This window comes from Ogataea polymorpha (assembly GCF_001664045.1).
Source record: "Ogataea polymorpha strain NCYC 495 leu1.1 chromosome Unknown OGAPOscaffold_5, whole genome shotgun sequence".
Classification (NCBI taxonomy): Eukaryota; Fungi; Ascomycota; class Pichiomycetes; order Pichiales; family Pichiaceae; genus Ogataea; species Ogataea polymorpha.
In genome coordinates this window covers 1,240,476-1,266,025 of record NW_017264702.1, presented here as the reverse complement: position 1 = coordinate 1,266,025, position 25,550 = coordinate 1,240,476, and the positions used below count along the sequence as shown (strand labels likewise).

At 46.2% G+C, this 25,550-nt stretch overlaps 16 protein-coding genes across 16 annotated transcripts; 10 read left to right on the top strand and 6 right to left on the bottom strand.

Annotated features, from left to right (window-relative positions):
- Positions 1 to 1,040: 1,040 nt before the first annotated feature.
- Positions 1,041 to 2,172, top strand: OGAPODRAFT_17039 (uncharacterized protein; the record flags this gene model as incomplete). Its single annotated transcript, XM_018354843.1, has 1 exon — positions 1,041 to 2,172. A coding segment is annotated over exon 1 (685 nt), but the record flags the coding sequence as incomplete, so codon positions are not given.
- Positions 2,173 to 2,359: 187 nt separating this feature from the next.
- On the top strand, positions 2,360 to 3,323 carry OGAPODRAFT_17038 (uncharacterized protein). Its single transcript, XM_018354842.1, has one exon. The coding sequence runs from the start codon at positions 2,438 to 2,440 to the stop codon at positions 3,206 to 3,208; it is 771 nt and encodes a 256-aa protein (XP_018210309.1). The 5' UTR covers positions 2,360 to 2,437; the 3' UTR covers positions 3,209 to 3,323.
- Positions 3,275 to 4,600, top strand: OGAPODRAFT_101952 (uncharacterized protein; the record flags this gene model as incomplete). Its single annotated transcript, XM_018353078.1, has 1 exon — positions 3,275 to 4,600. One exon carries the CDS (start codon positions 3,275 to 3,277, stop codon positions 4,598 to 4,600), a length of 1,326 nt encoding a protein of 441 aa, XP_018210308.1.
- An 83-nt stretch (positions 4,601 to 4,683) lies between these two features.
- On the bottom strand, positions 4,684 to 6,263 carry OGAPODRAFT_77482 (uncharacterized protein; the record flags this gene model as incomplete). Its single annotated transcript, XM_018356333.1, has 2 exons — positions 4,684 to 4,710; positions 4,737 to 6,263. The coding sequence occupies 2 exons, from the start codon at positions 6,261 to 6,263 to the stop codon at positions 4,684 to 4,686; spliced, it is 1,554 nt and encodes a 517-aa protein (XP_018210307.1).
- Positions 6,264 to 6,550: 287 nt separating this feature from the next.
- On the bottom strand, positions 6,551 to 7,401 carry OGAPODRAFT_17037 (uncharacterized protein). Its single transcript, XM_018354841.1, has one exon. It carries the CDS (start codon positions 7,285 to 7,287, stop codon positions 6,568 to 6,570), a length of 720 nt encoding a protein of 239 aa, XP_018210306.1. The 5' UTR covers positions 7,288 to 7,401; the 3' UTR covers positions 6,551 to 6,567.
- Positions 7,402 to 7,604: 203 nt separating this feature from the next.
- Positions 7,605 to 8,987, bottom strand: OGAPODRAFT_95144 (uncharacterized protein; the record flags this gene model as incomplete). The annotated part of the gene is made up of 1 exon (XM_018357691.1): positions 7,605 to 8,987. One exon carries the CDS (start codon positions 8,985 to 8,987, stop codon positions 7,605 to 7,607), a length of 1,383 nt encoding a protein of 460 aa, XP_018210305.1.
- Positions 8,988 to 9,988: 1,001 nt separating this feature from the next.
- Positions 9,989 to 11,542, top strand: OGAPODRAFT_50557 (uncharacterized protein; the record flags this gene model as incomplete). Its single annotated transcript, XM_018355667.1, has 1 exon — positions 9,989 to 11,542. One exon carries the CDS (start codon positions 9,989 to 9,991, stop codon positions 11,540 to 11,542), a length of 1,554 nt encoding a protein of 517 aa, XP_018210304.1.
- Positions 11,543 to 11,926: 384 nt separating this feature from the next.
- Positions 11,927 to 13,880, top strand: OGAPODRAFT_77479 (uncharacterized protein; the record flags this gene model as incomplete). Its single annotated transcript, XM_018356332.1, has 3 exons — positions 11,927 to 12,234; positions 12,328 to 13,690; positions 13,756 to 13,880. 3 exons carry the CDS (start codon positions 11,927 to 11,929, stop codon positions 13,801 to 13,803), a joined length of 1,719 nt encoding a protein of 572 aa, XP_018210303.1. The 3' UTR covers positions 13,804 to 13,880.
- Positions 13,881 to 13,915: 35 nt separating this feature from the next.
- Positions 13,916 to 15,421, bottom strand: OGAPODRAFT_14090 (uncharacterized protein; the record flags this gene model as incomplete). The annotated part of the gene is made up of 1 exon (XM_018353402.1): positions 13,916 to 15,421. One exon carries the CDS (start codon positions 15,419 to 15,421, stop codon positions 13,916 to 13,918), a length of 1,506 nt encoding a protein of 501 aa, XP_018210302.1.
- A 388-nt stretch (positions 15,422 to 15,809) lies between these two features.
- Positions 15,810 to 16,691, top strand: OGAPODRAFT_14089 (uncharacterized protein; the record flags this gene model as incomplete). The annotated part of the gene is made up of 1 exon (XM_018353401.1): positions 15,810 to 16,691. One exon carries the CDS (start codon positions 15,810 to 15,812, stop codon positions 16,689 to 16,691), a length of 882 nt encoding a protein of 293 aa, XP_018210301.1.
- A 609-nt stretch (positions 16,692 to 17,300) lies between these two features.
- Positions 17,301 to 18,887, top strand: OGAPODRAFT_14088 (uncharacterized protein; the record flags this gene model as incomplete). Its single annotated transcript, XM_018353400.1, has 1 exon — positions 17,301 to 18,887. One exon carries the CDS (start codon positions 17,301 to 17,303, stop codon positions 18,885 to 18,887), a length of 1,587 nt encoding a protein of 528 aa, XP_018210300.1.
- OGAPODRAFT_50018 (uncharacterized protein) lies at positions 18,878 to 19,840 on the bottom strand (the record flags this gene model as incomplete). Its single annotated transcript, XM_018355650.1, has 1 exon — positions 18,878 to 19,840. One exon carries the CDS (start codon positions 19,838 to 19,840, stop codon positions 18,878 to 18,880), a length of 963 nt encoding a protein of 320 aa, XP_018210299.1.
- A 97-nt stretch (positions 19,841 to 19,937) lies between these two features.
- On the top strand, positions 19,938 to 20,894 carry OGAPODRAFT_49912 (uncharacterized protein; the record flags this gene model as incomplete). Its single annotated transcript, XM_018355645.1, has 1 exon — positions 19,938 to 20,894. One exon carries the CDS (start codon positions 19,938 to 19,940, stop codon positions 20,892 to 20,894), a length of 957 nt encoding a protein of 318 aa, XP_018210298.1.
- Positions 20,895 to 20,969: 75 nt separating this feature from the next.
- On the top strand, positions 20,970 to 22,037 carry OGAPODRAFT_50349 (uncharacterized protein; the record flags this gene model as incomplete). Its single annotated transcript, XM_018355657.1, has 1 exon — positions 20,970 to 22,037. One exon carries the CDS (start codon positions 20,970 to 20,972, stop codon positions 22,035 to 22,037), a length of 1,068 nt encoding a protein of 355 aa, XP_018210297.1.
- Positions 22,038 to 22,135: 98 nt separating this feature from the next.
- Positions 22,136 to 23,647, top strand: OGAPODRAFT_9589 (uncharacterized protein; the record flags this gene model as incomplete). Its single annotated transcript, XM_018357837.1, has 1 exon — positions 22,136 to 23,647. One exon carries the CDS (start codon positions 22,136 to 22,138, stop codon positions 23,645 to 23,647), a length of 1,512 nt encoding a protein of 503 aa, XP_018210296.1.
- A 36-nt stretch (positions 23,648 to 23,683) lies between these two features.
- OGAPODRAFT_14084 (uncharacterized protein) lies at positions 23,684 to 24,841 on the bottom strand (the record flags this gene model as incomplete). The annotated part of the gene is made up of 1 exon (XM_018353399.1): positions 23,684 to 24,841. The coding sequence occupies one exon, from the start codon at positions 24,839 to 24,841 to the stop codon at positions 23,684 to 23,686; it is 1,158 nt and encodes a 385-aa protein (XP_018210295.1).
- Between the last annotated feature and the right edge of the window lie 709 nt (positions 24,842 to 25,550).

The following is a 25,550-nucleotide window of genomic DNA, read 5'->3' as shown; positions in this document are numbered from 1 at the left end:
CGCCACCCGCCACCCCGCCACCCGCCACCCCGCCACCCCGCCACCCCGCCACCCCGCCACCCCGCCACCCCGCCACCCCGCCACCCCGCCACCCCGCCACCCCGCCACCACACTCTTGGCCCTCCGCTCCCCTCCCTCCTCTTCTTCCCCCCTGCCTGCTTTTCTGTTTTTCCCTCCCCTTCCCCCCTCCAACTTTATTTTTTTCTCCTTTTTAATTCTACTCCCCACTCCCTACTCACCTCTCCTCTACACCCCTCACCCCTTCAGCACTACATTCTCGTTAACATAGAATACCTCCATTTACCTCTTACCTCTCTTACATATGCCCTCTTGCTTCTCTACCTATCTCTTTCTCACTACCTATAGCGCTGTGTCTATCAACCCCAGCATGCTACCCATGAACTCACAAATAGTCATACCCACCAAATGCTCTGCCCTGCCATTCTACGCACTCCGACGTGCTTCTTGTCTCGTCCTTCTAGTACTTCTTATTTGTCAGTCTCCATACCCACCTTCATGTCCATGTCTATCTGCTGAACCATCGGCCCCGTCAGTTGAACACATTTCTGCACATCCCCTGGAATGAAAAACGTGGTATCTTACCCGATTTTTTTCCTATTTTGTAAAAATCTTTAATCGCCTAATTCTCGATAAGGGAAATTCATTTTCGCGTACGTTTTGCGATAAAGGTTTTTTGATTATCATGAAGTTTGAGGAAGTTTTACTCGGCCAGTCATTTTATCTGGAGTCTATTAAGCCACAGAGCTAATAAATGATACCAGGCGTATCATGTGCCCTGTTTGCTTTGATCAACTAGATGAAGCCTTGGCGAACCTCACATTATTCCCTCCTCTGATAGCCGTTAGCATTTTGTCGGAAATTCCATCATTGGAGTCGCTTGGACGCTTTTCCGGCAGAGTTCCCGACACTGTCGCAAACTCATAAATAAAATTCGATGTCCAAAAATTTAACTTACATGCCTGAACTTCATTTCACAGACAAGACTCGTGCGATATTGAAAGAATACGAACACTGCAAGGGTGGTTTCCAGCCTCTTCCAATTGCGCTTACAAAGGCTCGCAATGCCACCTTGTGGGACGTGGAAGGAAACAGGTACATAGACTTTCTCTCGTTCTTTGCCGTCGCCAACATGGGTCATGCTCACCCCAAAATCGTGGAAGCTGCCAGCAGAGCAATTCGTGATTGCCCAATGGCCAACACAGCATTCGTCAATCCTAGCTATGCAAGACTTGCTTCCAAGATCAAAGAAATTTTTGGATACGATAGTATCGTATGCATGTGTACTGGAGCCGACAGCACGGACACGGCAACAAAAATTGCCCGTAAATGGGGTTACAAGATCAAGGGTATTCCTAGTGGGAAAGCCTTTGTACTCACGGCATCTGCGTGCTACCATGGGATTACGATATCGACGCATTCCCTGTCCTCTGCTCCCGAAGACGTGTTTGGTCCGTACGTGCCCTGCGTGGGCCCAATCTCGCCATCTGGCGTATTAGTCGAGTATGGAGATATAGAAAGCCTCAAGAAAGCATTGGAAAAAGACCACGAGGTTATTGCAGCGTTCATGGTGGAACCAATCCAAGGTTCTGCCGGAATCGTTGATCCTCCAGAGGGTTATCTAAAACAGGCTTATGATTTATGCAAACAGTACGATGTGCTTTTCATTGCAGACGAGGTGCAAACGGGTCTGGGAAGAACAGGAGAACTTTTGCACAGCTGGCATTCTGGGGTGAAACCTGACCTAGTGTGTCTCGGTAAAGCCTTAGCGGGGGGCGTCGCGCCGCTATCTGCTGTGTGCGGCAATGCAGACGTGATGGGTATCATCGACGGTGGCGACATTGGGTCCACAATGGCAGCTAACCCACCAGCCACGGCGGCAGCAGTTGCGGCATTAGAAGTCCTGGTCGACGAACGGATTGCTGAGCAATCCAAAGAGAAAGGAAAACTGCTGCGAGAGCTGCTCAAAGCCGAGAACCTGCCTCAAGTTTCTGGTCTTACCGGTGCAGGTATGCTTTGCGCAGCGATTCTAAACCCTAAATATGTGACACCGCAGTTCAATGGACCAAGGCTGCGGAGTCTGTGTGCCAAGAGAGGGCTAATGGTCAGCAGCGCGTCCGGTGGCAACCGTATCCGGATATGCCCACCGCCAACAATTGAAGAGGATCTTCTTGCTGAGGGTGTCAAGATTTTTGCTCAATGTGTGCGTGACCTAGAATCTGTAGCCGATCCTATACTATAAATGTAACTTAGGTGAACTCATTTTTCATTTTTAGTTATTTTTTAGCTTTTCATGTCGTCAAGACAGTTTACACTGGCAGACGGCGCCAAGATCCCTGCTCTGGGTCTTGGTACGTGGCAGCTAGATGGGAGTAAAGGACGGGAAGCTATAGTGCACGCATTGAAATGCGGCTATCGCATGCTAGACTGCGCGTTTTCGTATGGCAACCAGGCCTTAGTCGCAGAAGCGATCGAGCAATCCGGCGTATCTCGCGAGGACTTATTCATTGTGGACAAACTTGCAAACACTTGGCATTCTGCTGCTGAGGAGTGCCTAGACAGAACGCTTGCCGCGCTAAAAACAGACACCCTGGACCTATGGCTGATGCACTGGCCCTCGCCATTGAACCATCACGGCAACCATCCCAAGTGTCCCACGTTGCCTGATGGCACTGTGGATTTCGAAAAGGACTGGAACTATGTGAAAACATGGCAAACGATGATTGAGATCCAAAATCGTCGTCCCGAGGTCAAGGGATTGGGCGTCGCCAATTTTGGCATCAAAGAGCTTGAAGCCATCAGCTTCACAGGCGTGCTGCCGCTAGTCAACCAGGTTGAGCTACATCCTTCGTTGAATCAGGAAAAGCTACACAAGTACTGTAAAGAAAAAGGAATTCAGCTCGTGGCCTACAGCCCTCTAGGATCAACAGGGTCTGCGCTGCTCCACGATCCAGACCTCCAGGTGATTGCTGAAAAGAACAATGCTACGGTGGCGCAATGTCTGTTGAGCTGGGGTGTAGCAAAGGGATGGCCAGTCATCCCGCGCTCGTCGTCCCCAGACCGGCTGGAACAGAACTTGAACATTCTGGAGCTCTCAGTGGAGGACGTAGACGACATTTCCAGAATAGGTAAGGCGTCTCCAAAAAGGTACGTAACTGCGCCGTGGCATACTTTTGAGGAGATTGTTTAGCGAAAATCGTACTTTGAATGTCGCAAATGGGACAGTATAAATATATGAAGGTAAATCGGTCTCAGTATGTCTTGTACCTGCTGCACACAGCCACCAAAGTCGGCAAATAGCTCAGAGAAAGATCCGTTCTATGTTCACACGTCCACGGTGTTTGATTCTCTCTCATGCCAGTTTTTAACGGACGTCTCGTTCAAAGTGGACCCAACGACTGGTTTGATTACGCAAGTCCTACACTCAGGGAGTGATCTGCAAGTCTCCAGCACCGACATTGACCTCAGAGGCAAAATCGTGATGCCTGGGTTTGTGGACGCGCACACTCATATTTTTCTTCACTCCTACGACGAGGCCGACAATGCCAAACAGAAGCGGGACGAGAGTTTTGTGGAAAGGGTCATTCGAGCTACCAATCACTGCAGAACAGCTCTCATGGCTGGTTATACTACTTACAGAGACCTAGGGTCGGAGGGGATGCAGGAGGCAGACGCGAATTTCAGAGACGCCATCAATAGAGGCATTGCCGTGGGTCCACGGCTGTTTGTCGCCACAAAGGTGTTGGCGTCCGTTGCTGGCATCAAGACGCACACAGAAAATACAATTGGAGGCACACGAATGCCAGTGACCAGTGAAGAGTGTGACGGGGAAGACGAAATTAGGAAAGCCGTGAGACGGCGAATTGGACTTGGCTGCGATGTAGTCAAATTCTTTGCAGACTACCGCAAGCGTATCATGCGGTATCCGCCGGCCATACCTCACCCATATGTCTCTTCGGTGATGTTCCCTCCAGAGAATCCCAACCCGGATGTGGTGCTCTACACGCAGAAGGAAATGAACGTTATTTGCGAAGAAGCCAGAAACGCAAATTGTCCTGTTGCAGCGCATTGTGCAACCAACAGAGGCGCGGTTATGGCAGCAAGGGCCGGTGCCAACACCATCGAACACGCCTTTTGGTGCAACACAGACACTTTGGCAGTGCTAAAGGAGAATCATTGCATTCTGGTGCCGACTTTGACCATTGCCGAAAGGCTGTATGGGCCAAAGTTTCCAGGCCTGCTCGCCAAGACACACGAAGCCTGGAAGATGGGTTTGATTCAAGCATGTGGCGGTGATACAGGCACTTTCAATCACGGGGAAAATGTGAGAGAGGCAGAGCTTTTTTTGGAGGCGGGCATTCCGCTCGAAGACACTTTAAGGTCATTGACGTATCACGGCTGGTTGGCATCTGGCGGCGATCAGTGCGGCAGAAAGTTTGGCTGGTTGGCGGAAGGAACCGCTGCCGACATGGTAGCTCTTGATGAAGACCCTCGGCAGAACCCTAAAGCCTTGCGACATGTGTCCTTTGTAATGAAAGACGGCCGCGTGTACAAGAAAGATGGAAAGCAAATATTTAATTAAGTCTTATTTCAAATCATGCCAAGTACCTTTCAATAAACACGCCAATTTTAGACGGTTTTTTCTTCTCGGTGGCTCGCAACTCTTCAATCTCGTTCCACTTTTTGGCATAGCTAAAATTCATGTCTTCGGGTTTCACCAGTTTGGTTTTGAATCTGAGCTTGTAATAAAGCCAGCAGAGGCCAAACAGAGGAACACAGAGGTAGGTCAGGAAGAAATTCTCTGCTCTGTCTGCAGCTGACATTGAATTTCCTCCAAGAGGATATAATCCAATGTAGAATTGTCCTATAAACAGGGCAATGATAATGAAGGTGGCAGTATATGTTGTCCACGGGAAAAACTTGTCGTAAAGAGGCAGCGTCTTGTAGTTGATACCCTGTGCTTTGAGACCAGCTCTGAAGCGATAATGTGACCAGTATATGCTAAGCCAAGTAAAGTATCCATTCAGGGCACACAGCGAGTTAAACCAGTTGTACACCTGCTCTCCAGTTTTTGAGCAGTTTAAGAACGCCAGCGCAATACCAACCACAAACACAGTCAGAAGAGACAGAACGGGCCTGCCCTTAGAGTCTTTCTTGCCAAATACCGGGTGAATAACTTTCAAATCTGCACAGGCAACAAGCGATCGAGATCCAATGTACACGGAGGAGTTACCACATGAGATGACGGAAAGTAGAATCAGAGCATTCAGAATATCAGGGAGGATCTTCACTCCTCCCCTTTTCATTGCAATGATGTATGGCGAAGCAAGCGAGCCACTGGCATTATTAAGTGTTTCGTCATCATACGGCACATTCATTGTAATCAGCCAAGCGTTGCCAATGAAAAACACACAGAGCCTCCAAAATATAGGCTGGGTGCATCTAGGTATAAACGTTCTTGGATTTTTCACCTCACCTGCAACGATGGCGATATGTTCACCTCCACCAAAAGAAAATCCAGATTGTGAGAAGGCCAACACTATTCCTTGAATTCCATTTCTTATCCAGCCAGGATTCTTCCAAAACTTATATCCAATTGGTCCAGTGTTTGGTAATCCTCCACAGGTTCCGATAAACATAAAGAGAGTGATACCAGCCATCGCAACGATTTTGATAAAGGATTGAACGTATTCAATGTATCCGTAAGCTCTGATTGGCCAAATATTTCCAGCAATGTAGATTGCTGCGAATATCGCAATGTATTCGGCAGTTGTCACTCTGTTATTAGTATCCCAGTAACGAAGAATGCTAATACCCGCGGTAAGCTCTGCTGCCAGAACAATCATCCAGTTGAAAGCAAAGTTAATTCCCTGGGCAAAACAAATTGCTTTATCAAGATACATGTCAATCTGGTTAATGAAACCACCGTGAATAGGCTGATAGGCCGTCATCTCTCCAGTTTGAATGAACATGACATAAACAATGTAAGCGTTGATTGTATAAGCAAAGACTATACCAAAAGGACCACCTTGCCTTAAAGCTGAGCCCATACCGACCCAGAAACCAGTACCGATACCTGCCCCAAAAGTTATCATAAGGACTTGACGACCAGTAATTTGTCTCTTGTAGCCAACATCCTCGACAGATTCTTCCAGTTTCCTGATTGTTTGAACTAGAGGCTCAAAATCCTCCACACTAGTAACCTCGTCGACCACTTCTGTTGATTTCACCTTGGATTCAGACATTTGATTATTATTGAGCCATGGAACCTGGAGATTTATATGTTTTTCGCCGTATCAGATTTTGATAATGCAGGTTTTTCCCCGATAAAAAACTGGATCGCATCGGATATTTGTTCATTTTGAGGTTTTCGATAAATAGTTTTGCGTGATCCGTGATTCTGCGAGCGCAAATCGGGTGAAGGGTGTGTGTGTGTGAAATCTACATACTCTTTTCATACTCACCTTCAGGTATCCACTACGCTACTTCATGAATCCTATAGATCAATGGAAGAATAACAATGTGTAATAATATTACTTACACGCAATGCTAAAGACTTTGGTATTTTTGCACAATCCTCTCGGCCATGTCTATAAGACCTCCTGCGATAATGTCAGGCTCACCAAATATTTCCTCACAAGGATATTTCTCGTACACATCAGTCCAAGCCGTATAGAACCCGGCTTTTTTAGCAGCACGACAGTCCCACATGTGCGCAGCGGCAAACCACGCGTCTTTTCCCTTTCCTGGAATTTTCTCAAGCATATACTTGTAAACCTCTGGTGCTGGCTTCCCAATCTTCAAGCTATCGCATGAAACGATATTCTCCTCTGGCATTTCTATTGAGGAATTCTTGAAGTAGCCCTTGACTCTTTCCTTGTCTCCATCTGTAAGACACCATATGGTAAAGCCGTTGTCTCTCAACAACTTCCACATGGCCGCCAACTCCGGGCGAGCCTTGAGTTTGAGCCATTCAGCACACAGGTAATCTAAATCTTCCTCCGTAGCAAAGCTCTTCGGATCAGGAATACCTGCATGATGGAGAGTTCTGAAAAATGTAGCCTTGAGAATTTTCTTTGTGGGCTGGTAATCTCCGATTTGAGAGAGGTAAGAAAAGTCCCTTTCACAGGCGGTTCCCCACGCATCAAAAAAGAGGTTTGTGTTGATATGATAATCGAGAAGCTTTGTACCCAGTCTGCGTTCAATTGCATCCAGCATCACGTCGTACCCGATACAGGTACCTATTATATCAAAAACAACGTCTGGCATCACAATTCTCGAAATTAATCAGTGATTTAAACAGCAAATCGAGATCTTGAATCTTTGAATTCAATGTTCAGTACAAGACTTGGCGAAATTAGTCTGTATTAGTATCAATCTCGCAAAAATGAAAGCTGGTAGTGCACAAGGTGCTAATTATATTTGGTGCTTAGTTTCCGAAAATTTTATAATGCTTATCGGCATCCACTCGATATGAACTTATTTGGGAAACCGATTTTCGAGCGGGCCGCAGTTTGATGAAATCGGCATTTTTATAGAGCTACAAAAAGTATAGTGGTGAAAGAAAAAAATCCTCGAAACATAGATTAGAGTTTAGTGTGATACTTGTAATATCCCGCCTCCTGTAGAATATTGTTTCTAGCCTGTTTTAGACGATCTTCAGTCAGCATAAATGGCTGGGGTAAGTCTGTCTCCTCGACTGCCAATCCCTTCAAAATCATTTCCGATATTGCTTTAGCAGACAAAAATACCCGTGGCATACCATGGCCATGAAAGCCTGCTAAGACATACTTATTCTTTTGATTTGGCATTTCTCCAACCCAAGGAAGAGCATCAACAGAGTAACCTAGAATGCCGGTCCATAAGTAATCCACTTCTGTTTTAGTTCCCTTCCAACTGCTAAAGTTATCCTGCATAAAAGTACCGTACCATCCTTTTATATCTGCTTTGAATAGACTGGCATCATCGACATTCTTATACCAGGAATCTTTATCTTTCAGATAGAATGGTTTAGCTCCACCGACAACGATGGATCCATCAGACCTATTGATCAAGTACTCGTGCTCAGAAAAGTCTCGACAAATTCCGTAGGTATAGTTCAAATACGGAGTATACTCGTTGTCTGCTGTGAACTTGATGTGAGAGCATGTACCCTTGACGGGAACAATTTTGTCATCAAACTCTGGAGCTATAGCCGACGTGTAGGCATTTGTTGCCAAGATAACCTTTTTCGCTTTTACATTGCCTCTTGCGGTTCTTATCAGATAAGAACCATCTTCCAGAGTCTCAATGTTGTCAACACAAGTGTTTGTTTGCAAGTTGAGACCTCTTTTTAGACAAAACTGAAGCAAACCCTTCACAAATTTGTATGGCCATAGGTGTCCTGCAGTAAATGTTAGTGCAAGCGGTGACTTTGGAAATTGAGAGACCACTCTTGCATTCTCTCCTTCAAGAACTTGAATGTCGTCCAGTACAGTGGAGTACGGATTTTTTTTCAGAGCATCCATAGCTTTAATACATCCAGTCACTGCACCCTCTGTAAGATGGACATTACATGCTCTCGTAAGAACGAAATCACAATCAATTTGGAGATCTTCTACCACGTGCTTTATCTCAGATATATGCTCGTGCTCAAAGTTCCCAATGTCTGCGGCACCCTTCTGTCCATAAAGTCTCTCAAATTTAAGGTACTCGCGGTAGTAGTCAGGTTTCAAATGTCCTCCATTTCTTCCAGTAGCTCCTGAACATACTGTCCTAGCTTCTAGCATCAAAACACTCAGAGGACTTGTTTGACATTGTTTGTAAAGCCAGTATGCGGACGCCGCACCAGCATACCCTGCACCAACAATAAGCACATCTGTTTCCGATGGGAGATCATCAGTTGTGCGAGTGTGAACAAAGGTATCGTTCTCGGAATGCCAATAGGAGGCTGTTGGATCTGGAACCGGAAAAGGCTTTGAAGTGGACATTTTCACAAGTAATGCGTTTCAAAAAACACGAAACAGATATCTTTTTAATAAGTTTGAGTGAATACAGTCTGATTTTTTATAACCTATATTTTCCATCGTCTGGCGTTAATAAGTAAGTATAAGACCGAGCCTTAAGCAAAAACAATAGGAATAAATCGGGTGACTACCGGTCGCTTTCTCTTCGATTAGACGTGAGAGAATGGCTTTCTTTTTATTGTTACTTTATTAAATAAGGTAGATCTCTAGATACGAAGCGAATGTTAAGAGTAATTAATACCATGTCTTCAACATCAATTCCTACTGCTATCCAGTTAGTTACATACTGGACTGGAGATTTTTCGTTTACAATGAAAACACTAATCTCCGAATCATTCATTAACTTCATCCTGGTGACAAATTTCTCTTTATCAGTAGATTTTTCGGGTGATTTCCCGAAAAAAGTACTGTCTTATCGGGAAAAGACGCAAAACTGAATAAACACTCCTTTCCGGGACTTTGGCCCAAGCTCCTTTTCCTTTACTGTCCTGAGTGTCGGCAATAACATTTCAGTAACCAAAGCTCAAAGAAGGATCCTGTCGGATGCTTGCGAGAGATTCCGACTATAATAAGCTATTCATAAAAGTGCAGTTCCCTTTTGCGACTATTCCAAGTTTCGCGTCGCGATCTGAGACATGAAGCATTTTCTTATCATCCGCAAAAAATTCCAGGTTTGTCGAACGACATGTAATGGCATAGTACGGAGTTTTCATGAAACTTTCGCGTCTAAAGCATGTTTTGTTTCGGTCAGAAAACAATTCATTTAGCCATAAATTTGTTCATTGCAGGAGATAGTGAGCTTTTTCGGGAAGGCTTCAAGTAATTGTGCCAACAGATAAAGATACAGCTACACCTTTAGATCTGATTCAAAGTTTTACGCACTCGTTTTTCTTGATATGTCAATTTTCGTCTTTCCATGGGGCAATGCGTTGGCGCTGAGCATGCTAATAGCCTTAATTGCTTTGATGTTGTGGTTTTACCTATACACTATCAAACCCACAACGAAATTTATAAATGGGCTTCCATATCTTCCAAGTCCAAGCCTTCTTTTTGGAAATCTTGGACAGCTAGGGAACGACCACCCCACAAACCTCCAAGAACTCTCTCTCAAATACCGAATGCCTGTCTTTCAATGTCTATTCGGAAATCAGAGAATTATTTTCGTCAACTCATATTCAGCAGCGATGGACTGGTTTGTGAAGAATCAAACCTGTCTCATTGATAGGCCTCTGCTCTATACTTTTCACAAGCTGGTGTCTACATCACAGGGCCTGACAATAGGCACTTCACCTTGGAACGACACATGTAAAAAAAGGCGACTCAACGTTCAAAGATATATGACTACACCCGCGATTCAAGAAAGAGCAAGCTTGTACGATGTGGAATCGTACTCGTTATTGCGTGACCTGTATCAAGATACGTCCAATGGCGAGTCAGCTTATCCTTACATTTATACGCAAAGGCTTGCTCTCAACCTCACCACTATGCTTTGCTATGCCACGAGATTTGACAATATCAGGACCAAACTTCTAAAGGAAATTCTTGAAATTGTGAAAACTATATCCTCGTTTCGGTCTACAAACAAGAATTTGCAAGATTATGTTCCAATTATGAGACTTTTGCCCGAAAACCCCAGAAGCAGACTCGCTGTTGAGTGCAGTAGGATTAGAGACGAGTGGCTCCGAAAGCTCACGCAGCAAGCACTCAATCACAGAGACGACCGTGTGAGTATTGTAGGAGATTTTGCAAAATCTGATGGCAATGGAAGACTGGATTTGGATGATATTAAATGCATATGCGTTGGATTGGTCTCTGGTGGCTTTGAAACTCTTGGTTCGACCGGAGCTCTGATATTTGCCCAGCTTGCCACAGAAAAGGGAGAGGAGTGGCAAGAAAGAGTCTATTCTGATTGCATTAAGCACTACGGCTCCGTAGAGGAGGCATGGAAACAGGTGGTGCTTGAGCAAAAAAGTGAATTTGCAGTGTCCTTCATCCGTGAGCTCCTCAGAATGTACGCGGTTATTCCTTTGATTCCCGCTAGAAAAACTGCAAAAGCTTTTCAGTGGAATGGGGCTACAATTCCTGAAGGTACAACAGTGATTTTAAATGCGCAAGCCGCAAACCACGACAGAGAACATTTTGGAGACACGGTGGATGAGTTTGTTCCAGAAAGATTTCTATACGAATCGAGCGTGAACCATTCTCCATACCATTTCACATTTGGTGCTGGATCAAGGGCATGCACAGCAGTCAATCTTTCAATCAGAATACTATATGTCATTTTGGCACGAAGCTGCATGCTTTTTAAAATTAAGAGAGATGCCTCGCGTCCACCAGTCAATGACTATATCGGATATGCTGCAGACCGTTCAGCGCAAACATATTGGCCAAAAGAATTTGGTATAAGCTTGACGCCTAGAGATCCAGGTACAATGGAGAGGTGTTTTCGGATATCCCAAGAGGCCTGTGCTGAACAATTATCCTACTCATATGAAAACGACGATGTTGCTGACACTTAAGGGTGGTCTATAGAATTATATAAATATCATTCGGAGTAGGCACAGTCTAAAAGAGCTTTGAGAAGGTTGATGTTTGATCTTTATGTTACGACTACAGCAACATATTTTAGAAAAATTCTAATGCTCCCCAATCGACAACCAGGATTTTACTTTACTTTTTGGATGAGACTTGATCTGATGCTATTGTCTACCGGGTTGAAATGGTTTAGCAGTTATACATTTATAATGCATCATTGTAAAAAAGTTACTGATATTAATCGTGTTATCTAATCTCCAAAGATGTAATTAAAAAACAAGATAGTTAAATACTGTATCTATTTGCATGTTTTTAAATTCTCGCCTGCATTTCCAGATCGTACTACAAATCATTTAAGGAGACGACACATGGATGAAATTGCAAACCCATTAGAACTACGCAAGGTTTTCAACGACGGTCACGCAAGAAGCTCGACCAGATGCTTTAGGTGTAAGAACAAGAGATTAAAGTGCCGATATGAGTTTCCAGCTTGCAACAACTGCGAAAAAGAGGGTCACGAGTGTTTTGCCTGGATTAAAGGACTGTCCAAACCGGTTCCACGAAGTTTGGCCCTGTATCTTGAAAATAGGGTTGCCGAGCTGGAAATCAAACTTGCCGAGTTATCTGTGAATCCAATTCTGGACAAGTCCGAAGAACAGGCTTTGACATTTGCCAGGTATGTGGCAACACCATTCGTCGATGCTTTTGAGTCTTCTGAATGCGACAGAGGAGTTGTAAACTACCCGTTCCTTTACTTTCGTTCAAGTAGTTTACCTGCACCCTTCGATTCGATGTTGGATAACTCGGAGAGGGGGAACATGAAACGATTTGTTGAGGAGCATCCACCGGTTGATCTTTACAGTATTCCCAGGGATGTTGTACAAATATTGATGCAGAATTATACCAGTTATCATCAGCCTCAGTACCCCATTTTATCAAGATTGGAACTCAAACAAATACAGTTCAAGGTTTTTGAATCCCGAGTTACGGCCAGTTCGTATGATTATGCAGCTATTTCAATTGCTCTAGCAATCTCAGCAGCTACTTTGACGCACAAAGGGGAAAGAAAAAGCTTATCGTCTTCTAGCGTTCTCTTTTCCCAAGCCATCGTGCAACTCGCCCACACAAATTGGGAAAGCAAACTGAAAAAGCTTCAAATAACCCTATTGATCGCCCATTATGCTTTTGCAAACCCATATGCAGCTGACATTTGGTACACCATTCGAGAATGCCTCAGACTCTGTCTTGATCTTGGACTGCACAAGGATGTGCAAATAGAAACAAGTACTATGATAGACATAGATCTCCGACGCAGGCTTTTTCTGGTCACCACCTCCATGTCTCGACATTTGAGCTCAGTTCTGCGTATTGCATTTCCAATACCTGACAATCTTATCTCAGTAGAGAAACCAGCTACAGTGGATGATTCTTTCATCACAGAAAAGGAAATCGATCTCTCTGGTCCGCAAACAAAAGCTGCCGCTCTTCATTTTTACCAGTTCAGACTTTACGAGACAGAAGTGCACGAGGTACTTTGGCTCAATAAGGAACTAAATATTGATGCGGAAGAGTGGCTGGACGATATGGACAGCAAAGTCGAAAAATGGTACTTGAAAGCAGAAGAATTTGCCAAACTCAATCAGCTAAGGTTCAGACTTATTTGCAAGGCATCCCTTCAAACTCGTCTACGCCGACGCACTCCTAGAATCACAAACCCACCTCGTCCGTCATATGTGAAACTAGTCAACTCGCTAGCTCTGTTGATTGACGAATACCTGAGAGACTCCAGGAGCGGCCAGGTTTTCTATCTTTTAATGGGAGTCTACTATATTGAGGAAGCAGCTGTGAATCTAGCAGATGTTATATGGACGCAAAGTGACTGGATACTTGATTTTTTTACGTTTGAATTTCTAGATTCCAAGTTCAAAGGATGCATTGATTTGCTTCTTCGATTCAGTGAGCGCTGGCCCGATATAACTCGTGGAAAGATGATTCAGACATTAAAAGACATATATTTCAAGGCTTCAAAGCGATTATTTGCAATTGCAAAAAATAGGTCAAGTTATGAAACTTTTGAAGAGGACGATCAAGTGTCAGCCCAAATTGAGCAGCTACTGTTTCCCCAGAATGATGTTCTTGCTCCTGAAGCAAGTTTGCATCTTCCACGAGATGAGCCCAGTAGCATTTTAGATTCTAGGTCTATGCCAGCTCTGCTCTCGATCAACAACCAATCAAGCTGGACTGACAGTTTCAAAGTTGATGGCTTATTAAACCTGGAGGAATATGTAGGCTTACAGGATTGGGTATAGTGGCTGTTGCAGCGGCTTTATTTTTTTACGTATTTCTTAACATCCATATCAATGGGCATTCATGCTTTCCAATGCAAATTCCGTGAACGAAAGTAGTGCTTGAGAATTTGGCCAGAAAGTTGAATATCTCGCAAGTAGCTGCTTTCCGGTTGTAATGGCATCAACAATTTTGTACTGGAAAGGGGAATTCTCTAGCACTTCATGATGAAGCTTAGTAATAATCAATAAGCTCATTAAAGAAAGCATAATGTTGGAGATCTCTATCCAAAAACATAATGGGGCGTACTTTTGAGCTTTTCGGTTTGCATTTTTGATGCATTCAACACTAGATTGCAAAACATTTAAGTAGAAACCAGATCCTTCACACTGAGTACAGCTATGAGTGAGCAGCGAGCAAGCAGTAAGCCATTGAGTTGCTGTTGTCTCCAGTTGTTGCCCAATCAGCGCTTCAGCCCGGCAGATAGGGCATCCAGAGAGTTTGCCATAAATATTTTGAAAGAGATCGATCCTGTTTGTGAGCTCGACAAAAACAGTCCTGCTGTTACTATCGTCAATTTCAAGACGACCGATTTGATTCCTCGAAAAATAAATTGAAGGAGGTCTGCCTAGACAAAGAGAGACACTGGTTTCAAGCTCATAGAGCACTTTCAGTAATTTAATCCGAGGGACTTGTTTGCACACTCTTCCGGGTATCGGACCTTGGTTCCCGGTGTTTGAGAATCTCAATTTTTCAGCCAAAGCACAGGCTAAAGAAAGGGTCTTCCATACTGGCGAGCCTGATTCAGGATCCAACAGTTCATAGATAGCATAGTACACTAACGCGAGAAGAGTGTCACCATCGGAATCTCTCAATTTGTCTTTCATGAGCTCTGCTACTTTTTGTTGAATCATTATCTTGATAGAAGCAAAATCTACTCGTTTCCGCATCAGGTGGGTTGCAGAGACGAGAAATATAAGCAGCACGAACAATTGCTCATATGAAGGGTAGTTTCGAATCATGACCTCAAAATGAAAAAAGCTCTCTGGAAGCAATGGGAAAACAGGATAAATATTACTGAGGTAGTTCTCAATGAGCAATCTGGACTGCTCATGGCCAATTATGGAGAAATCGAATGGAACTTTTATCTTTGGAAACGATGTATAATTGTCAATGGAGCTGAGATTACTTGTTTCGACAGTTAGGTTCAACACCTTTGACACCGAGTGAACCATTGAGACCACAGATCCCGGCCCAAAAAAGTAGGAATCCTTGCTCCCCTCTATAAAGCATCCAGAGCTTACAGATGTTTCAGGTAGCTGCTTGGCTTCCTCTTCACTGCTGGTGCTAGAGTGTGCAAGATTCTTCCGTTCTATTTTGTTTTCATATTTGGCTATCTCGTATTTTAACTCCTTTATCTTATCGTCCAAATTTTTTAGATACCTTCTGGAGACCGAAGTTCCCAATCCTTCGTCATAGTATCGACATATGGTTCCCATAGACTCGCAATTTTTGCAGCTCGGGAGATTGAAGTCACATTTCTTTTTTCTCTTTTTGCACACACCGCAGGAGAACATTATGATCCAGCAAAGGAGCAGATAAGATGATGACAGTAAACTTGTAACCTAATAGCAGGTCTTATTATGACTTGATAATTTTCGATAAATTAGATGTCCTATTGGGCAGGAGAGAGATAAGCGATAAATAAAATTTCAAGATTTTTACCGGTAGTATTTGCGACACTACCTTGATCTGAATCGGATCCGTTGCATTTTGGCAATGGGTTTTTTATTTGCCAGCTCGCGCATTCCGGAAAGGCTCCAGCTATTGGCTAATGATTCTCTTGCTTGTTAATATAAAGATATGAGGCAGGATTGACTATAATTTATATGAAAACTTATCGTTATCTTTTTGAAATATTAGACTCGGCATTTCCATACAAACAAGTAATCAGTCACAGCATAGATGTCACAATTTACTATTCCATCGCTTTACAAAATAGCAGGCAGACAGGCCATCGTAACGGGAGGTGGTTCAGGGCTCGGCCAAATGATCTGCCAGGGTTTGGTAGCCAATAATGTTGACGTTGCAGTGGTTGACCTATTCCAAGATCGTCTGGACGAGACGGTTCACAAGTGTGATAAAGTAAAAGATGAAACAGGTTCTATTAGCAAAGTGACATCTTTGTGTTATGACATAGGTGACGAGGTGTCAAATAAACAGCTGGTAAGCTTCATCAATGAAAACTACGAAAATGTGGATATTCTCATTCATTGTGCAGGAATCAGAAGACAAAACCCCGTCACTTTTTCTCCAGGTGAATCTCTTGAGAAGCTTCAGGAGGCCACTTGTTCCATCGGATGGAAAGATTTTCGAGATACCTTTGACGTGAATGTGTTCGGAATGTACTTTTTGACTGGTGGGCTAGTTAAAAAGCTAGGCGAGGCAGCGCAGAAAGGGGATGGAAAAGGATGTGTCATTTGCTTCTCATCTCCTGCATCTGTGCACAATAATCAGTTTGTTCCAGCGTACCAGCTGTCAAAAGCAGCTATAGACCACATGGTGAGGATCATGGCTGCTGAGTTTGCGGATAAGTATATTAGGGTCAACGCTGTATCTCCAGGACTCTACGAAAGCAGAATGACCCCTATGGCAGCGGAAGATCCGACATCAAATATCAAGTATGCCAGCCAGCTCCCAGCACGGAGGGCAGGTCTTCCAGAAGAGATGGTGGCCCTCATTATATTCATGTGTTCAAGCGGCGGTGCATATCTTGACGGTCGAAACGTAAGGATGGATGGAGGCAGACTATTGACATTGAAGGGTCACGTGTATAGCGATGAGTGAGCTAATCTGTTTTAGCTCTGCTTACACGCTGTACTTTTGTATGTAAAAGGCTAACCTGAAAGTGCAAATAGAATTTGGAGAGCAAAATCTTTCATCACAGAAATTTCAAGAAGGGTGCTATATGCATCACAAGGGCACAGTTAGCCATTGACTGGCCGTGATTGCCGCTCTACAACAAACCTCCCTGAGTATTCTCCGTGAGATCATGTTTGCCGACTGCTAACTGGAACCAAGGACAAGGCATACTCAGGTAGAGCTCAAACTCGAATCTGGGCAAGCATGGAGCATGGAAAATTCACTTGACGGAGCAAATTTGTACTAAAGATTGTATTTCGAACATATATTACAAAGTAGAGCGTATTTTGAGTTCTCGCTAATCAAAAAACCAGAGAATCTTCTGCATCTGTTATCTACTTCCGAAATTCAGTACACGACATTTTTTCAATCCTTATCATGAAGCGAAGAGGAGTCCGGCGGGCTTGCGATGCCTGCCATTTGCGGAAACAGCGTTGCGACGGGCTTCAACCGTGCTTCAGATGCGCCAAGAGTGACAGGGTATGCTCTTACGGGGAGGAACAAATTCCAGGGGCCTCCGAAGTCGTCCAACTGATGAGCACCGTGCTCTCGTCCTTGGGAACGATCGAACAAAAAATTGACCTACTAGGTGCCATTTCCGATCCGCCACCCGCTGAACCCTCGCCACCTCTGCACCGTCCTCCCGTCGCCATCCAGACCATTTCGCTTCGCGGAGCACCCATGTCTACGGTGCAGAGTGCATACTCCATGGCCAGCAATGGCATGGCCGAAAATAACAGCACAACACCTTCAGTACGATCGCCCCTACCACTTCTACATCAGCTCTACCGCACAGACCAGTGGTGCTGCGATCCTGTGTCGCTTGGAATTTTGTCTTTGCAAGACGCTCAACACTTGGTTGATTTGTATTTTGAACAGATGCACAGCATGGCACCACTTCTTACAAGAAGCATACATTCAAACGCAGCCGATCTGCGCCAGCGGTCAACACTGTTGTTTCTTACCGTCTGCTGTGTGGGAGCGCGAAGTCTTTCCCAGCCCGGTCAAAACATACACGATCTGGCTGCATTGCTAGACTTTTCACTGTCTCGGGTGGTTCTGGGACGCACAGACCGCATCACGCTGGAGCAGCTCGAGTCTCTGCAGCTCTATGCTCATTGGATGCCGCTGAGAGCAAGTCAGAGCGCCAGCAGATACAACGAGGTTTCTGTATGGAACGTAATTGGACTCACGATCCGATGGGTCAAATTCATGGATCTCGAGGGCCACCTGCAAACAAAATTCACTGGCTCGCTCGAAGACGTGCGAATTTTGCGGATCATGCTCAATCTCGTTTCTCTGGACTACCAAACTCACCTTTCCACGCAGCTGCCCACGACAATCGACCCTGTTCCGCTTGTGGCCCTCGCCAGGAAGTTCTGCTCTACGGCTAGTGCAGAAGCCAACGACCACAAGCTGCTAGGGCTTTGTGAACTCACTCTGGCTCTCAAGCACGCAACGGATCTAAGATACGTGAACTTCTTTCTGGACGAATGGGCAGCCGAATGGACGAATTACCCCAATGCGCAGCTCAGCCTATCTGAAATACCATTCACCTCCATGCGCTGGTACCGTCTGAGTCTTAATAGTGCGCCTCTTGCAGGGCTGTGTGCAGGGTTGCCCGTCCCGGAATCTGAGCAACGATCTGTGCTGGCGGCCTTGAAACGCAGTGTAGAGGCAGCACTCTATATGTTTGGCTTATTTCTCGAGACTCCCGGATGGGAAGAACCAAAAGTGAACCACTCGTTTCTGTCTCGCTTCCGCTGCGCCATTGATTCCTACTGGATGACACACGCGTTTGCATTTATCTTGCTTAGCATTTTGTATGCTCGAGGAGCAGTGGACGAGAGATTTTTCTGCCGCATTCCGACACAGAACCAAACAGCTCCTCCGGCTCCCAACTCGCCGCTTTCCAACCTTCTCCAGCTCGGGCTCACCATTTTTGACCTCGACTCTACTCATCCTGCTGCGCATATTGCTGCTCTGGTCCACCAGGTCTATGACTCGCTTGAACTGCTAGACGACTCCAAAAACTACGTTGAGGACGTCTTCCCGATTCCTCTTGACGAAGGGTTTGATCTTAACTTGTTTCTGGCTCGTCAGTGTGGTGACTACACGTAGGGAAACTCTTTGCGCCAATGGAGCGCAATTTCCTCGCGCGTGGCCACCCACACCTGCTTGTCTGATATATAATCTAGAAACTTGCGCAGTCCAGCTATTCTTCCTGGACGGCCAATAATTCGGGCGTGCAGGCCAATGCTCAGCATTTTGGGGCTTCCATGCTTGCCTTCGCGGTAGAGCTCGTCAAAAGAGTCGCGCAGGTACTCAAAAAACTGATTTCCAGTAATATACGCATGGTAGCCTGCATTTTTGTAGTCGTTAGTGTCCATGGTGTAGGGAATGATCAAAAGCCCGTTTTGCTTGGGTCCGCCTGGGTATGGTAGCCAGTATGGCAGGTCATCGTTATACGCATCGCCGTACCAAAGAAGCGGCAATCCTAGCTCCGCAAACGTCTGCGCCAATATGCTGCGAGACCTCTCTGCCGCTTTGCTGTGGATCATCCCGTAGTACCAGCCCCGTGGAGGCCGACCGGTAGTTTTTTCTATCGCTTGGATGCACCGCTTGACGTTCTCCTTTTCCTCAGCCGCAGTCCATCCAGAGCGATCGACCCATCTCCAGCCGTGAGATGCCACTTCGTGTCCGCTGCGAACAAAGGCCTTTCCAACCTGCGGATTTTTCTCCAGTGCCTGTCCAACAGCGAAAATAGTCAGCTTCATGCCGTGCTCTTCAAAAAGTCTGAGAACGCGCCACACTCCACAACGACTACCATACTCATACAGCGACTCGATGTTTACGTCGCGAGCTCCACCCACAGATGGCTGCACCCCAGGACCAAGTTCTGTAGCCAGCACCTCGGTGACTGCGTCGCCATTCTCGGGACACACTTCGCTGCCTTCTTCATAGTTTAGTACAAACGAAAGTGCAATCTTGGCTCCATTGGGCCATCGTGGGTCTGGCGTGGTCTCACCATAGCCAATGAGATCGCGGGGACCGTAGTCTAGTGAATTTTGCATGAATATAGTTTTTCTGCGTGTAGATAAGATATTTATATCGGCCACCGCCGACAACCTCCGACATATATAAATCGCGTCCGCCAGCCGTCAGGGGACAATGCCGTCGCTACGTCCTGGAATTCTTGCGCCGCTGCCGTGTTTCTTTAACGCCGATGAAACAATCAACTACGACCAGTTTGCAAAACATACGCTGCGTCTTGCTGAGGCTGGCGTTATGCCCGTTGTTTCGGGGTCCATGGGCGAGGCTATCCACCTAGAAAGAGAGGAAAGGACTCGGTTGATCAACTTAGCAAGAACAGTACTAGACGAGGCTGGTTTTGTGACCATGCCTATCATGGCAGGAGCTGGAGGACTGTCCACCAAACAGGCGGTCCAGTATGCTAAGGACGCTGCTTCTGCTGGGGCTGACAGTGTTCTGGTGATTCCGCCTGGATATTATGGATTAGGAGAAGCCAATTTAGAAGCATACTACACCACCATTGCAGACCAAAGCCCTATCCCCGTTTTAATCTACAATTTTCCTGCTGTTGCGGGTGGAATCGACATGTCCAGCGACCTTATTCTCAGAATTGCCGAGAAAGCACCCAATGTAGTGGGTTGCAAGCTAACTTGTGCTTCTGTTGCAAAGCTGGCCCGCGTCGCCCAGTCCCCGCTCGGCCCACGTACCACAGGTATTCCCTTTTTCGCCCTATGTGGATTTATTGATTTCCTGCTACCAGGGATAATTGTTGGTGCACAGGGCGCAATCACCGGGGTCCCAAATTTTGCACCTAAAACCTGTCAGGAGCTATGGGAGCTGTGTCAGCAGCCATTGACCCCAGAGGTTCTATGCCAGGCCAACAAATTGCATCTGCTCGTGTCTAACGCGGATGCGGCAATATCCAGCGCTGGCATTCCCGGCATGAAGGCCCTGCTCCACCATCTTGAAGGCTCCGAGCCATATGTCCGCAGTCCGCTGCTGCCTGCGTCGGCGAACGCCGCCGAAAAGCTTATCAGTAATCCTGCTATTGTCAGCATTTTGGAGCATGAAAAACAGCTCAGCAGTCGTCGGTAAGTTTCGGCGACCGCCGATTCCCTGGTAGATATGTATTGATTTAAATACCTAACTCAGATACTCTCCTCTCCAACGATGACCGTGACTATCCAAAGACCCTCCTCCTCGGAACCTCTATACCCAGACTACCTGCCTTTCTACGACCCACTTGAGAAAGTCGAGGATATTGGCAAATTTGTCCACCATGACCCGGGCCACAGAGCAGACCCTGAAATGCCGAACCTGCTCAAAAACGCCACTGTCATGGAGCTTTCCCCAGCTATTGGCACAGAGATTAGAGAAACACAGCTTTCGCAGCTGACTTCAGCCGGGCTGGACGAGCTGGCACTGCTTGCTGCGCAGCGGGGAGTCGTGGTCTTCAGAGACCAGGACTTTGCAGACATCGGGTTTGACAGACAGCTCGATATTGCCCGTCATTTTGGACCTTTGCATATCCACGGCTGGGCTCCTCATCCGGCAAATGGCTCGCCGGAGTTCATGATAATCTATGATGATAAGGATGATCTGCGTGTGAGACGGTCCTGGAAAGGGCGCAGTCCGATCCAGTTTCACTCTGACCAGTCAGCAGAGCCCCAGACACCAGGCACTACTATCCTGTGCATGCTGGAATGTCCTCCAACAGCAGGTGGAGACACTATCTTTTCCAGTAGTTATGGAGCTTACGAGCGTCTCTCTCCAAAGTTTAGAAAGAGACTGGAAGGTCTGCGTGCTGTCCATTGCAATGTCGGAGTGGCTAATGCAGAGATTACCAACAACGGGACGTCCGCAATCCAAAGACGCAACATCTGCCGGACAGAACACCCTGTTGTGGTGGTCCATCCCGTGACTAAAAGAAAAGCTCTCTATGTCACTCCCGTCTACACGGAAAGCATTGTGGGAATGCAGAAAGAGGAGAGTGATGCTCTGCTCAACTTTTTGTTTAACCACATCATCCGCGGGCAGGACTTTGCGTGCCGTGTGAGATACGATAAGGGTACAGTGGTGGTCTGGGACCAAAGAATCACCTGCCATTCCCAAACCCTGGACTATCCCGTGGACCAGTACCGTCGGCACGGATTCCGGCTGACGCCGCTGGCCAATCGCCCAATACCTGCAAAGGAGGATTCGGACGACGAGCGGCTCGATGAGTATCTGTATACCTAATCTATGGACTGCGTCGGCATCAAGTGCCGACAAAAAAAATTTCCTGATAAGATAAGATAAGCTATATTTATAAACCGAAAAAATTGCTGACTTCTGGTATGGAGAAAGGGTGCCCCGTTGAAATCACTCAGGTGTCTGCTGACACCGACTATAAGTCCTCTTACGAGTACCTCCTCGAGCTGGAGGAACACTACTCTTCTCATTCCGAAGAAAAGCGCAGAATGCTGACCAAGATCGATCTACGCTTGCTTCCTTACCTTTCCCTTTGCTACTTGTGGTGTACTCTCGACAAGTCAAATGCGGGTAATGCAAAACTTTTTGGATTTCTCACAGACACCAATATGACTGGCGAACAGTTCAACTTGGCCCTCACGTGCCTATTTTTTACCTATGGCCTGTTTGAGCCCATCTCGAACATCGCCCTCAAGCGGGTTGGTCCTAAGCTTTGGGTGCCTTCTATGATGGTCATCTGGGGAGTCGTGGCTCTGTGCACTGCCTTTGTGAAGAACTGGCACCAATATATTGGTATTCGGCTGTGTCTAGGGGCCGCAGAAAGCGTGATCTACCCTGGCTCGTACTTCATTCTCAGCTGCTGGTACACCCGTTCCGAGCTGCAGACAAGAATGGGAATTTTCTATGGTGCCAACACGCTTGCCGGTGCGTTTGGTGGAGTTCTGGCTTACGGGATTGGTAATCTCGACTATGCCAGAGGTTGGCGTGCCTGGCGCTGGCTGTTCCTCATTGAAGGAGTTGCGACAGTGTTTGTTGCCCTTATTGGATATGTCATGCTGCCAAATTTCCCTGGAGAAGACAAGATTCGGTTTTTTTCTGATAAAGAGCTAGACTACCTTTATCTGCGGAAAAAATACGATAACGGGCCGGCAGGAACCAACCAGAAATTTGAGATGAGTCAGGCCTGGAACGCTCTCAAGGACCCGCAAGTCTACTTTGTTATGCTTATGTTCTGGTTTGGAGGTTCTGTTCCAACATACTCTCTTTCCTACACCCTGCCCACTATGGTCAAAAACCTTGGTTATTCGGCCATCAAGGCACAGGCCATGACCACTCCGCCATATGTTGCGGCCACCATTCTCACTGTGTCCATGGCCATCTGGGCTGACCGCTCGCAGCAGCGTGCTCGTACAATTATGATTTGCTACACAATTGGACTTGTGGGTATTATCATTTTATGGATCACTGTCCACCATCCTAATTTACCGGGCGTGTCGTATTTTGCTATTTTCCTCGCAGCCTCGGGCTACAATGCGCAGGCCCCAGGGATTGGTGCTTGGCTGTCCCTGAACATTCCAAACCCAACCAAGCGGGCATCGGCAATTGGCTTCATGATGCTTCTGGGTTCCATTGGTGGGGGTGGAATTGGCTCAAATATTTATATCGACTCCCAGGCACCTTACTACCCGTTAGGATTCGGATTTTCCGTCGGCTGCACGGTTCTTGGTGCCATGGTGCCGTGCATGTGCAATTACCTCTATCTGAGATCGCAAAACAGAAAACGGGATGCTCTGTCTCAAGAGGAAATTGACAAATTCTCCCTGGAGGAGCTGGCTGAGCTAGGAGATAAGGCCCCTACCTATAGGTATGTGCTATAATTTATTCTACCATAAATTTTTTGTTGTTTTTTTTTTCTATAGTTCGTCATAAGTGATGCGGAACTCTTTTGGTGGATATGGAGGGTTGTAATGCTCTTCCATCTCGTCCCAGCACTTGTGCAAGTACGACTCCATTTCCTGACAGTGCGCAATGAAATCTTTCTGGTCAAACTGCTCGACGTTTTTTAGCTGATCGCGGTAGTGCAAAATGTGCTCAGCCAGGTTCGTGAGCCGGAACTGCGCCCAGTCGTTGTAGAACTCGTTGTAGTTCTGACGAGGGAGAATTGATGGCTTCACACTGGTCAAAAGACTGTTATCCAGCTTTTCGGGGCCTGCCACACAGAAGCCAGCAACGGCAGTCACACGGTTGGAATTTGAGACCGGCTTGGTGGCCACATGCTTGAGCACCATGCCCTGGATCAGCGTGGCAGAGCCCACCTTTGGGTCTGGCACGCGCACAAACTTGTTATCACCTGTGACAATGCCCGTCTCGCCGCCAATAGTATTCTCGTCCAGCTCAGCCATAATAACAAGAGCAAACGTCGACGAGTCGTAATGCATTCCGAGAGATGATGGCACCTCGTCGCCGTTGCTCTGCTCTCTGTATTTTCTGAGAAGTTCTTCGCTTGGAGGCTCTGTAGCGTTTTTCTCTGCTAGTGAGAAATTAAAATGACCCGCACTGAACAGCGGCTTCATTTTCACTTTTGTAAAGCGTTCGAGAATCTCTCTCAACTCGGGGCTATTCCACAGGGCCTGTGTAAATGGAGCCCAGCGACTGCAGTGGCCGCCAATATGGAAATCGAGACGGGTGGCACTTTTGGCGAGGTTAGGAAGACGGCCGTACTTTTCAACAATCTCCGGACGCAAAGCCTCCCAGAGAATCATATCCACAGCCTCCTGAGTCAACAGGGGAAACTGATATGTGGTGGCAAAGTTGCATACCGGTGCAACACGGGTTTTCTTGATCTTCAAGTCATCAAGCGTGAGAACCTTGGCGCTTGGGTCTTTGATTAGGTGCTTTTCAGGATCAAAAGTGAGCCCGGGATTGAACGATGGCTTGCTCTCTAGGCGTGCACGAAGTTGGGCAATCTCTCCGTCAACGGTTTCTTTAGGGATGTCATATTCATGGTTACCGGTGAGGTAGTTGACGGCGTGACCAAGGTGTTTTTGTGGATGAGGATAGGCGGTCGGCATCGGTGGTGTAATTTCTCACAGCCGGGAAGCTTTGGTGTTTATATAGCCTGCCTAGTCCGCTAGCGATGTGTGAAACCCCGCTGACCTTATCAAGAGGTTTCTTGATAAGCAAAAGCTAATTTTCCGCTTTTGGCAGTTGCGCTCAAATGAGTTACAAGTATTTGAAGTGACTACTAACAAGTTCAACTTTGCCTTCTCTGCAATAATTCCATTCCAAATATATCTATGCATGTAGTGATGCATCATATAAGCTGCTTACCTGTCAGTGGCGAAAGTCTGTCCTCCACTATCGGGAGACATAACCTTCGGAAGTCGACTACAAAGTGACAGGTTTTTTGATGTTCTCAATCACGTCTTGTGTTGGCTTTTCTAAGATGCACCCTCACCGATACAATATGCTTTCAGCCTAAATAGTGCCGCCTAGCGACAATCTCGCGCAATTTTTGACCTCTGTAGCTTTCCCGATTTCAAGAGTTCGCTCTGCTTTCATTTCTGGAGTCAGCCATTATGTTTGAAATTTGCAAGAACGTGCTCTGCAACAAGCCTACTGACAGGTATATACATCAAGCTTGATAAAAGCCCTTAGAGGAATTGTTCGATTGCAATTCAAACTTTTCGCACTGTCATTTTTCATGAAGAAGGAAATACTACGTTTTTCCTATGTTGCTTTCTTGTACTTTTTTTGCCAGATATGGGAGTATTTCCATGT